The sequence below is a fragment of the Crocuta crocuta genome, unplaced genomic scaffold (assembly GCF_008692635.1).
Source record: "Crocuta crocuta isolate KB4526 unplaced genomic scaffold, BGI_CrCroc_1.0 scaffold129, whole genome shotgun sequence".
Classification (NCBI taxonomy): Eukaryota; Metazoa; Chordata; class Mammalia; order Carnivora; family Hyaenidae; genus Crocuta; species Crocuta crocuta.
Genome location: NW_027551571.1, coordinates 784,072 through 796,634, shown reverse-complemented (window position 1 = coordinate 796,634; position 12,563 = coordinate 784,072). Strand labels below are relative to the sequence as shown.

The 12,563-nt window shown below is 55.8% G+C and overlaps 1 protein-coding gene across 3 annotated transcripts in view; it reads left to right on the top strand.

Annotated features, from left to right (window-relative positions):
* EIPR1 (EARP complex and GARP complex interacting protein 1) overlaps window positions 1-12,563 on the top strand; it is a 135,155-nt gene that overhangs the window by 30,485 nt on the left and 92,107 nt on the right. For 2 of the 3 annotated variants that reach the window (XM_077751035.1, XM_077751034.1), the window contains one exon: window positions 4,999-5,131. The exons of the other annotated variant lie outside the window; for it this stretch is intronic. In XM_077751035.1, the coding sequence (XP_077607161.1) occupies window positions 4,999-5,131 (133 nt within the window). The remainder of the gene's footprint in view (window positions 1-4,998; window positions 5,132-12,563) is intronic. 3 annotated transcript variants of the gene reach the window in all.

Sequence of the window (12,563 nt, the reverse complement as noted above, 5' to 3'; positions counted from 1 at the left end):
AAAGTTGGTTTACCTCCAATTCAGTAGGAGAGATGAAATGGGGAGACAGTGCAATGGCTTGGGGTCACATGCTCGGATCTGGGCCTGGACCCACGAGGCGCCAGGGTCTGTGGATGCCCCGATCTTCCAGGAAAATGACGGAGGGTTAACATCATCTCTGTGGGCTTCCTAATACATTTTATAAGTCTCGTGCCTAACTTTATAGAGAGTCATCTATGCTCTTAATCCTGCTCTAGTAAATCCTACTTAAACATTTAATAATGGTAATTCAAAGTATATGAGTTTGATCTTCATTATTAGCCATTAAAATGTTTTAAAAACTCATGAAGATTTTGAAGTAACGTTTTACTCCCCAGACAACCATGTGTCTGCCTGACCTTCTTAACCAATTATTAACTGGTCTTTCTTTTGTGCTCCAATAATCTCTTGCACTCACTAATTATAGTGTTTTCTTCATTGTATTGTTTTTATAACTGGCCTGTAACTGCATATATTTGCTCAACAGAATATTTCTTTGTAAGTCCAGTAGTGTAAGCTGGCTGGAGGGTGGTGCACTGAGAATAGACCGGTTAAGATACAGTCTCCTTCTTTGACGCCAGGAGATCGTCATTGCTTACCTGCTTCGGTGCGAAGCCCTGGGGAGGGTGGGGCACCTCCGTGCACCCTGGATACATGGGGGTTCAGAGCAATGCTCTGGAGTCCTGTTTCTAACTGAATGAGACACACTACTTCAACTCTTCAGGCCTGGGTTTCTTCGCTGTAGATTGTTGTTAATAATCATACACGGCTCTTGTAAGGATTCTGTAAAAACAGCACAGTGCCTAGCGCATTTTGCGTACTAGCCGTTACTACTTTGTTTACGGTGGTGCTGTGTCACCATTCTTTCTGAACATGCCCAGATTCAAGCATTCCACGAAGACGTATCCTTGGGGCCTGCCTGTGCACCCACGATGAATGCGGATATGTGGAAGAGTCTTAGCACCATCCAGCTTCAAGATGAAGGTTAAGGGCTGTGGTATTGGAGCGCGTCAGCTTAGGACGATGGACTCGTCCCTCCTTCCCGCCGTGTCCGTGGCCCGGAAGCGCAGAAAGGAGCCCAGAGGAAGCTTTGGGCAGGGGTTGGAGCCCGTGGACAGCATGTGCCTCGTGTCCTCACCAGGGAGAAAAGAGCATTCTGGCGAGCTGTTGAGANCAGGAGCGCGGGGCGGCCGCCAGTTCCGGGCGGGAGGGGAGGAGGCCAGCGCGGAAGGGGAGGAGGTCAGCACCGGCGCAGGGCGGGTGGGGGGCGCTCTGGGGGGGTCGGCTCACCAGCCAACAGGACTCTGAAGCCAGAGCTCTGGTGGTGTCGCCGCGCGGGACTCTTGGTGCTTTGGTGCCTTGCAGAGGGATGGAGTAGAGACCGGGAGGGCGGTGCAGGCACGGGTGCTCACGCTGTCGGTGGTGATGGAGAGGAAATTCCTGTTCACCCTGACAACACAAAATTATTCCTGATTTTGTATATTGCCTTTTAGTCTATGGTCACATGTGACTTATGTAATTGCATCCCATTTTATATTCTGCTTGTAACGTTTAATGCTTTCATAGCATTTTTGGTATTTATAATAGCTCTTTATCACGATTAAAAACATTTAAAAAATTTTTATTTTTGAGAGACAGAGTGCGAGTGGGGGAGGGGCAGAAAGAGAGAGACGCAGAATCTGAATCAGGCTCCAGACTCTGAGCTGGTAGCCCCGAGCCTGACATGGGGCTCGAACTCATGAGCGGTGAGATCCTGAGCTGAAGTTGGAAGCTTAACTGACTGAGCCACCCACGCGCCCCTCTTTATCATTGTTTTTACTTTATTTTATTTTTTAATGTTTATTTTTGAGAGAAAGAGAGAGAGGAGGGGAGGGGCAGAGACAGAGGGAGACACGGAATCCGAAGTAGCTCCAGGCTGTGAGCTATGAGCACAGAGCCCGACGTGGGGCTTGAACCCATGAGCTGTGAGATGATGACCTGAGCTGAAGTTGGATATTTAACCCACTGAGCCACCCAGGCACCCCAATTTATCATCGTTTTTAAAGCTACATGGTACTCCATAATTTTTGTTGTTGTTCATTTATTCCTTGCGGTAGGGTTCAAGAAATCAGATTATTTCAATTTCAACAATTTATATAATTCCTGTTAACATATTGTAATACATCTTTTGAAAGAATTCTTTAGGTGTACGACATGTATTGATTTCACCCAGCCTTGCCAGTGTGGGTCATCACCACCCAGCTGGCATTGTGGAATTCTTAGTTTAAAATTTTTAAGTCATTGGTGAGAGGGGCGCCTGGGTGTCTCAGTTGGTTAAGCATTCAACTTCGGCTCAGGTCATGATCTCGAGGTTTGTGAATTGGAGCCCCGCATCGGGCTCTGTGTTTACGATTTGGAGCCTGGAGCTGCTTTAGATTCTGTGTCCCCCTTCTTCTCTCTCTACCCTTTCCCTACTTGTGCTTTCTCTCCCTCAAAATAAATAAATAAACTTGAAAAAAGCAAGTCATTGGATACACTAATATATTTTTCTACCTTTTAAATTTTGTGCCTCTACTCTAGGGGACTTGTCTATGAGGTGTGGCAAACACACATTGCAGCCTGATGCATCTTACGCACTCACCCACACCCCCACCCCGTGCCCAGGGGACTGCCACCACCATCTTCTCCAGTGCCTGCAGCCTGTTTTGTGAATGTGCCACCATTTACGTGCCCCCTTCTCCTGGGTGTGGACATCTGGGCTCTACCCCGTTGTTGGCTTTTGTGCGTGAGGCTGCTGTGGGGGCTCTGGCGCGTGTGTGTTGTCTGGGTGTGTGTGAGGCACAGAGCCAGCAGTGGCTTCCAGGTTGTAGGCCACATACGTGTGTAATTTTAGTAAGTGCTGCCCCATGCTCTTCCCAGTAATGACTTAATTAATAATGATCAATAGCTTTTAAAATGTGTAACATCCATGGAGGGAGAAAGTGTTTATAAGTAAAATTCCCTCACATGTGGAAAGGAAAAAGTACAATAAACCTTTGCTTTTAAAACAAAGTGATACATTGGGGCGCCTGGGTGGCTTAGTTAAGCGTCTGACTTTGGCTCAGGTCATGATCTCATGGTTCACGGGTTTGTGACAGCTCAGAGCCTGGAACCTGCTTTGGATTCTGTGTGTGTCCCTCTCTCTCTGCCCCTCCCCTCCTTGTGCTTAAACATGAAGAAAAAATTAAAACGTGACACATCATAGTGGGCCCATGTCTCAGGTTCGTGATCTGTACATTTTGAGCCCACCGTGAAAACTGCACTGCACTGAGTGTGGGAGGAAGTTACTGAAAGTAGTTTTATTTTTTTTAAATTTTTATTTAAAAATTTTTTAATGTTTTATTTATTTTTGAGAGAGAGACAATGTGAGCAGGGAAGAGTCAGAGAGAGAGGGAGGCACAGAATCTGAAGCAGGCTCCAGATTCTGAGCTGTCAGCACAGACCCTGATGCAGGGCTCGAACCCATGAACCATGAGATCACGACCTGAGCTGAAGTCGGATGCTTAACCGACTGAGCCACGCAGACGCCCCTGAAAGTAGTTTTAAAATTAAAAGTAAAAGGAATGATTTTTAACCCCTTCCCCCAGAAGAGGGGGCGGGTCGAGCGTGCGATGGCTTCATGCCAAGCGGGCCACCCTTGCCTTTGGTTTCTCGTGATCCTCCGTCCTCTGTGTGCGTGTGGGAAACTGAGGCACGGGGTTCCACTGGTTTGTGGTGTCGGTGGTGGGATGTGAATCCTGGGTCCAGACCTGTCCCTTAGAGGGGCTGGAAGCCGCGAAGGACAGAGCGAGGCTCGCTGACACAAGTAAAGAGTGTGGGGGCTTTGGGGTGTCGTGGGCACATTCTTTAAAACAGCATTTAACGTTTCATGTTCTGATTGCAAAGTAATGCATATCAATCACACACAAAAGAAGTTAAAGATACAGACAAAGCACGAAGAAGTAGAGGAGAACTTGCCGTCCCCCCACCTCCAAGTGTTCGCCTCCGGGTTCTCTCCTGGGCTGGGCCTACCTGCTCTTTAAACAAAAACCGCACGTAGCATCCACACAGTTCTTTATTCGTTCTTTCCCCTTCGCTCTATGTCATGGGCCCTTTCCCTGGCACTAAATAGTCCTTTATAGCGGGCTGAGTGGCTCCACAGCATTATGTTACAATCAAATACCACAATTTATTTGAACAATTCCCTTTCGCCAGACATTAAGATGACTTCTAATTTTTCATCATGATAATCAATGCCACAGTGAAAGTTCCCGGATGTAAATCTTCATGAAGATCTATTAATATCTTCTTCACGTACATTTATTTTTCAAAGAAATGTTTTATTTTTCTCATTGATGTGGGTACTGATGAAAGCATGAATGTGAAAATCCTTTTATTCGTCTAAAATTTATCTCTAAAAGCATGGCAGTAGCGTATTCACCTTTATGTGGCTAAAACATAATACCGTGACGTTTATATATCGTGTAATTGTTACAGCTATTGGGCTCCTTTGTGAAAACACTGTAAGATGTGCTGATGTGACGCTGCCTCCCCCCGCCCCCCGTGGCTGCCCAGGTGGGCGGGAGCACAGTCTCAGGTCTCAGGCCTGCTCGGGCAGTGGCTCCCTGCGCCCCACTCTGTGCAGGTGCCTGCAGGGCGGAGGCTCTTGGCTCATTTCCGGAGCCTTGACAGTTCTGGGCCTGATGCTGACCGACTGAGTCACTGGGGGACGACTTCAGGTGTCTTGTTTCTTTAGGGCTGGGGCAGCGTTGCGTAGTTGCCATCTTAAACACTCCTCTGCGGGTTTCCGACTTGTCTCTGGAGAAGAGCAGTCAGGTGAACTCACAGGAGTGTGTGCTACCAGCGTGGTAAGAAGAGCAGTTAGTTACAGGAGGTAAAGACACATTTGATTATTCTCCGCGATGGCCGTGTTAAAGCTCACGGGGAGTAGAGTCCTGACGTGCTCTTTTATTGCCTTTGTAGATCCACATCATAGATTTTGATGACGAAAATAACATTATCAATAAGAACGTCCTCCTGCATCAAGTGGGTGAGATCTGGCACATTAGTGCCAGTCCTGTGGACAAAGGCGTGCTGGCCACCTGCTACAATAAGCGTGAGTATTTCCAGGTGTCCCCCCGCGGGCACGAGGTCGGCCTCACCGCGCTCGGGGGCCAGCGCACCGTTTACGAGATTTGCTGCCCTCCCGGGGAAGTCGTGTTCCTGCGGGCGGAAGTGCGCAGCGGCTGATATGACCCAGATCTAAGGGTGGAGGCTGGCGTCCCGGCTGGTCCCGGCGCTGTGACCCCGTGGGGCAGGACAGGGATGTGCGGGGGGTGCCCGAGGGGCAGAGGTCGGTGTGCCCCTAGGGTAGTTAACTGTGCTGCTCAGAAGGGTCGCTGGCTTGTGCCTCGTTGCCCGCGTACTCGTGCGCGCACGCGTGTATGTGTGCATGTGTGACCACCGTTAAATGGCAAGGAGACTGCGGGACAGTTGTCTTCGGTAGCACCTGCCCCCCGCACAGCGCACGTGTGTGTTGGGTGTCCGCGCTCCTCGGTGAGCTTCCGCCCGGCCTGCTGTTGGGCCCTCCCGTCTCTGGGACCTCCGACACTTGCGGACATCTGTGACGCCCAGCTGGCCGCGCGTCTCCTTCATTCTCCTTTCTCTGTCATTGTCAGTAACTAGTGTCCAAATTTTGGTTTTGGGGAAGAACCCCACATTCCGTGTGTCTCTGTAATCCAGAATAAAGTGTGTTTCGTGCTGTGTGCACTCTACGCCGTTTCCCTCGTTCGTCCAGCGCGCTGGCAACTCGTGAGCACCCTGCAAGCTCCTGCCCCACGCTGCGCCCCCGCTTCCCTTCCTGCCCCAGCCGCGGGTGTTGCCGTGTGGGGCTGTCATCCCCAGGTCCCGCTTCCAGAAACCTCTGCTTAGATGGTCTGCCCCCACGGGTTCCCCGTAGGGGTCTTTCTGTTGGACTTCACTTCTACCTTTGTTTAATACTTCTTTTCGTCAGGGCAAAAAGTTGTTTTCTGAAAGGTCTTTTCCCCCTGAGCCCCTTATGTTCTTTCTCTCTCGTTCTTGCCTTCGACTTGCCTACTTGGCCTCCTCCTCCAAGAGCAGCCTCCTGGGGCCTGCCCTGACCTTGTCCCCCCCCTCCCGGCCCCCCCCACCATCGTCAGTGCTGGGCTTGGTGCCTCTTCTTGTTCCCGTATCCCAGGCCGCAGTCATCGTGTCAGCCGGCTGTGACAGAGGCCATGCTGCTGCCCGGAACCCTCTGGAGCGCATGTGGGATATACTTATGTCCCTGCCCCCATCCCCCTGCGCACTTGGTGTCCAGGGTCTGAGCGTGTGCCTGTGACGGCCCGGTGCCATTCCGTGTTCCGTGTAAGGCTGGCTGTCCCTGCATGTGGCTGCAGGTCCATTGTCCCCCTGCCACCCAGGACCGTACCCCCCCCTCACAGTGGCAGCCTGCCTTGGCTGGAGGTTGCTAGAAGTTTCTGCAAATGAGAATAGGGTGCTCCTCTTCTAGAAAAGTGACTTTCAAAAGGGGACCAGTTCCCCTCCCGATTAACGTAAGCTCAGCCGACCGTCATTTTACCTCCCCACCCCTTTGCCTCTGCTGTCCGACACAGCAGCGTCGCGGGAATGCTGGCCGGGCACTGGAACTACATGTCGTCGCTTAGAAGCCGGTCATTGACCTTGCCCGCACTCGTGGGGAGCAGGCTGCAAGAATGTGTCACGCTGCGGTGGCCGTCACGCACCCCTGGCGTACGTGAGCAGTGCCTGCCGCCCAGGGGACCCTCACCTGGGCAAAGCACAGTCGTCACCTCAGACCCTCGGCCACAACGGCCCCAGCTCGAGCACGGGGACCAGCATGGGGTCAGCTCTCGGTGTGCTTGTGGCTCCCGGGTGTAATCGGCCATTGGGTCAGCGTCTGAGACACATTCCTCTCCATCTGTGGCCCGTGAAGCTGTGATGTCACCTGCCCGTCACAGGCACTGGGACAGGTGTGGGGTAACAGCTGTTGGCACTGCATTTACAGGGGAGGGTGGCTGCTCCTCAAGGCAGACGCCACTGGAGGGCCCGGGGTGGCTTTGGCCTGGCGCCTGTTACTGCCACCCTGCGGGCTCTAGGGCCTGCACCCCGGCTCCCTCCCCACTTCGTGGAGCTGGGGTCACGTGGGCCGGGGACCGTGCCAGCCTGTCCCTGTGTCCGGTGCGAGCTGGCAGGTGAAGCAGGTTCCAGCTCTGTCCCACCACGCTGTACGCAGACGCCTTCCTGAGCCGGGCCTTCTCCGCCGTGGACCGGCAGAGGGCAGGAGGCCCTCCCCCGTCCCTGCACCCTCCAGCCTCCTGAACGGGCCCTTCCTGTCGCTGTGCTCTGGCCTGTTGTCTCCTCAGGACAGGGAGAGCGTTGGGCGGCCCACTCGAGCCCCTTAAGTATGTTCCTGTGGGCGACGCTGGAGCTGTTAGCACCTGCTCCTCCCAGTGGGGCCGAGTGCCTCACGGCCGCGAATCCGGCTTCCTCTGTGCTCCTTGTGGCCTCCCTCAGCTCCTTCTCTCCTGTCTTCGATCCGCAGGAAGACACAGACCTGGCTTCTGTGATCTCCCGGGGCTCCTGCACGCACAGCCCACCACGCTACTTCCGTGTCTGCCACAGCAGAGCTAGCTTTCTGCTGCCTTGTAACAACGACCCTCTGTCTTTCCAGAATGTTCTCCCCTGGGCCTCTGCTGGCAGTATCATGTGTGCCCACGTCTTCTAGCAGGTGCAGGAGAGCGTGTCCCGCCCTGGCGTTGTGCGCGCAGAGTCATCCAGCGGGTGCAGGAGAGCGCGTCCTGCCCCGGGGTTGTGCGTGCAGAGTCTTCCGGAGGGTGCAGAGGAGCGCGTCCCACCCTGGCGTTGTGCGTGCAGAGTCTTCCGGCGGGTGCAGGGGAGCGCGTCCGGCCCCGGCGTTGTGCGTGCAGAGTCTTAGCGCGTCCGGCCCCGGCGTTGTGCGCGCAGAGTCATCCAGCGGGCGCAGGAGAGCGCGTCCCGCCCCGGCGTTGTGCGCGCAGAGTCATCCGGCGGGTGCAGGAGAGCGCGTCCCGCCCCGGCGTTGTGCGTGCAGAGTCTTCCGACGGGTGCAGAGGAGTGCGTCCCGCCCCGGCGTTGTGTGTGCAGAGTCTTCCGGCGGGTGCAGAGGAGCGCGTCCGGCCCCGGCGTTGTGCGTGCAGAGTCTTCCGACGGGTGCAGAGGAGCACGTCCCGCCCCGGCGTTGTGCGTGCAGTCTTCCGGCGGGTGCAGGATGGCATGTCTCGGTGCCAGGTGTCGTGTTTGTGGCTGCACAGGAAGGTGCCATGGACACGGCACGCTGTCCCACTGCACGGTCCCCGTGGTCATGAGGCAGCTCGGCCTTGCGGGCCTTCTGTCGGGGCCTCAGGGCTGTGCCCTGGGTGTCGGGTCCTCTTCCTGGCAGAGCTGGGTCCTGGGTCCCGGGTGTAGATGGGAGCTGGCCATCAGCGGGCTGTGAGCAGCTGTTGGGTTAAGCCACCAAGCTGGTGGTGGCCTCGCCCCGGTTGTCACAGGCTGGGTAGGGCACGTCTTGATTTGTAGTCAGGGCCTCCAGGAACCACAGCTCCGTGCTGGTGGCCAGCCCTTCCGTGACCTGCTTGCCTCACCTGTCAGCGTCTCTGGGAAGAAAGACCGTCTCGTGGTGTTCATGGCCAAGTGCTAAGAGCTCAGCTTTCTCCCACCACAGGCCGGGCTCTGAGGTTTCAGTCCCGCGGGGGCTGGGGGGCCTCATTCCCTTAGAGAAATGCCGCAAACGCTCTCCGTCCCCCCGACAGAAGGGAGCTGCCCGGCCGCCTCCTCGCGCGGCCCCAGCTCCTTGCCCTCTGCAGCCTGTCCTGGTTACCCGTGATCCGCAGCCGCTCGTCCGCTCCGGGAGGAGGCCCAGCCGGCTTCGCTGGACGCCCGCGGGGCAGCTCAGTTGGGACGCCAGCTTGCCGCGGGGGCTTCGTGCCCAAGGAGGCTGCAGAGCGGCTGCACATGCTTGCACGTGGACGCTTGCGCTCCAAGCTCCTGCCAGCCGTGAGGCTTCCACGCCGCGTGCATTGCGTGTGGCTTGGACACGAGGCGTCCCGGACTTGGGTGAAAGTGTTCAGTTGCACCGTGCCCTGCGCCCCACCCCCCCGCAGGCTTGTCTTGTACCGCGCTGTCCCCCCTCCGCGCCTGGGTGGTTGGGGGCTCTGCGCAGGGGTTACCTGGTGTCCCTGTCGTGTTCGTCTCCGGCCGTGTTTGTAAATGCCGCAGAGACGCACCTGCCCCGCCCTGCTCGGCCCTCTTCTCTTCCTGTTGGTCAGNGTGGGGCGGGCAGGGGTGGGGAGCAGGTCCCAGGCGGGAGGGACCTGTTTCTAGCAGAGAATCGTCCTGGGTTAAAGCTGTTGTCTGTGTCCCTGTCACTCGTGTCCCCAAACTCATTCCCTGTGGATGTAACTGGGGGAGGAGGAAGGCACGGGGGGCCTGTGTGCAGCGCAGGGAAACGGAGCCCGCTTTGCGAGGAGTCTTGGCACCGTGAGTGTTGTGAACAACTGTTGTAAGTTACATGCACGTAGTGCAGCGTGCAACACACGTCTCTGAATTGGTGGAAGTCTTCACTGTGGTAGAACTGTGCGTGCATGAATACACACATGTACTCACACGGCACACACACACTCTCACGTGGCACAGTCACACGGCACACACACTCCTCACACAGCACACATACACACACACACTCCTACAGGGCACATTCACATGGCACACTCACACTGGGACATCATAACAGCCTTGAAAATAAACGTGTAGAATCGGATTAACTCGCAGCTCATTTTAAAAAATGCAGATGAGGAAATTCCCTGCGCACCTTTTCTTGACGTACCCAGGAGGGGCGCTAAACCCCAGTGCTAGTACAACCTGTGTAGCCACTGCCTACAGGCAGAAGCTTCTAGAATTACATTCTCTTCACACTTTCCATCCGAGAAAATGCTCATGGACTGGCTGCAGGCTAACGTGACGTAAACACTGACGCTCCTCTGGGACGGGCCCGCACCCACCATGCTGGCTTCCGTCCGTGTTGTGTAGGAGCAAGCAGGGGCGTGGGGGGTGGGGGGTGGACAGTCACGGATGGTCGGTAGGGAGCTGTGGCTGCCGCGTGTGATGTTAGCCCTCACCTGGGACCAGGAGAGCCGTGTCCTTGGAGTCTGAGCTCTTCTGGATCTTTCTCTGCGTGAAGATGGAAACGAAACCCCAGCTTCTGTTGCCAATAATCTTACGGGGAGGANACGGGACCGCCTTCGGTCCTTGCCCGAGGTCCACCCCCAGGGGCTGTGTCGCTGTGGCCTGGAAGTGTCATGGCCACGCGGGATTTGTATTCCTCACGGTGCTCTCTGCCTTTGGTGCTGCTGCTACTCGGTTGACCTGCCTCCCCTCCTGGCTGCACTTGACAATGTGCTTCTGTGAGGGTGTAAGCCTCTGCGCCTCCCGACTCCTGCATTCAGAGTCCAGCTCTCACACACGTGTTCGAAGGTTCCTAGGGAGGGAGTGTCCGCATCGTGGGGAAGCCGAGCACACAGCTCGGTTATGGCGGGGACTTTGCTGTTCCTTCCCTTTCCTCGTGTTCTCAGTGAGCGTGTGCGGTCTGTGTGTCCACATATCCTGGGGTGTCTGTTGTCTGTGTTGCATCTGTGTATGTGACTGCGTGTGTATCTGCGTGTCTGTTACGTGTCTGCATTCATGTCTGTATGTGTATCTGTGTGTGCCTGTTTGTGCGTGCATGTGTGTATGTGTGTGTTGTGTGTGTGGGTGTGGTGCATGGGTGTGCATGAGCCTTGTGTGTCAGTTGTGCATGTGTGTGTCTCATGTGCCTGCGTATGTTTAGTTTGAGTGTTGTGTGTGCTTGTGTGTCATGCATGTGTGTTTACCTGTGTCATGTCTGCGTGTTTAGTTTGTGTGCTGTGTGCGTGTGCATGCGTGTGTGCGTGCGTGTGTGTGTGTGGCGGCTGACTGCTCCCGTTTGGCCCCTCCTTGGGCAGCAGGGGGCAGCAGCGCCCTCCTCGTCTCTCTGGCCCTCTCCCACCCCGTCCCGCTTGGCCGCGTCCTCAGCCCGATGGCGATTTACAGGCTTCCCTGCACCTCTCAGACGATGGTCTAAACACCGTCACAGACACGAAGACCTTGCTTGCAAAGCATGTGGCAGAATCGGGCTCCCTGCTGGTATCTCACCAAGGTGCCCCAGCTGGACGGGGGTCCTTTCCCGGGCGGGTACCGAGCTCAGTTCCCTGACCCCCCCCAACCCTCTCAGCCCTCAGGGCCCCGGGTGCAGCAGGGAGCAGGGCCGGACTCCAGGTGCTGGGAGACGTGTGTCAGCGGGCAGTGGGGACCCAGGTGCAAATGCCCTTTAGAGCAGGCATCTCGCGGTTCCCCCTGAGTGTCCCCTCTGAGCCTCTGCCTTCCCATGCTTCGCCGGCCTGTGCTCGCCCACCCTTCCCTCCCTCCTGCACATCCTGAGCTCCCACTTACACTTGGAGATGTCTCCTGACGAAAGCTTACCCCTCCCGCCACCCCGCCCTCCGGCTGGACTCACGACTCAGCGGTGCCAGCGTGGCATTTCTGCCCGTGTTCCCGTGGCTTCTCCCCTGGGAGCAGATGCCCCAGGGCCCTGGCCCACGTGCCAGTCACCTCTGCCCTGAGCCGCCCTGCTGAGCTGGCCAGGTCCACACCTCCTGTCCGTGCCCTCCTGGTCAGCACTCGCTCCCCTTAAAAGTGCCCAATTTGGGGATGCCCAGCTGGCTTAGTCGGTGGAGCATGCGACTCTTGATCTCGGGGTGGTGAGTTTGAGTGCCACGTCGGGTGTAGAGGTTACTTAGAAATAAAATACTTTGAAAGATGGCTCAGTTTGGAAGATCAATTACATAACAAGGTAATAGCTACTCAGAAAATACTAAATTGACTAATTTAAATGGAATTGAAGTACCAGCCTCGGTGAGATTTGATGAACCCTAGTGGACTTTTTCGGGACTCAGGAGCTGAGATACGGCGGGCAGAGCGGCGGGGGCAGCCTGGGCCCCGATGACTGCGAACATGTCCGCTGCAGGAGAGGAGAGGGTCCTGCAAAGTGAGGAGACCCGCGGCCCCTCCTGGGCCTCACCTCCGTGCCCCCCCTCCCCCAGCTAGACCACGTGCTGCCCACACAGCTCACGCATCTGCAAGTAAGTGGGGTCCTGTGTCAAAGTGAAAAATTAAAAAGGGGACTAAATACAGAGCGGTCCGGTGATTTCTACCAGATCGTTCCCAGTTACTCTCCGGAACCGCTCGGTCGTAGAGCAGGGGGCACCCTGGGGGGAGGGGCCGCGGAGGAGCCTGGGTCCACTGGGTTCTGCTGCTCTGCTGTCTCCCGGACCTGTCAGGGGGCCTTTGGGGTTTCCGTCTACACCACCGGCACAGCTGGAACTCCACAGTTATCTGAAAGTCAAGAGTGGGGAGATGTCAGGGGATGCACATTAGAGCAGGGGCCGCTGGATTCCGGCACT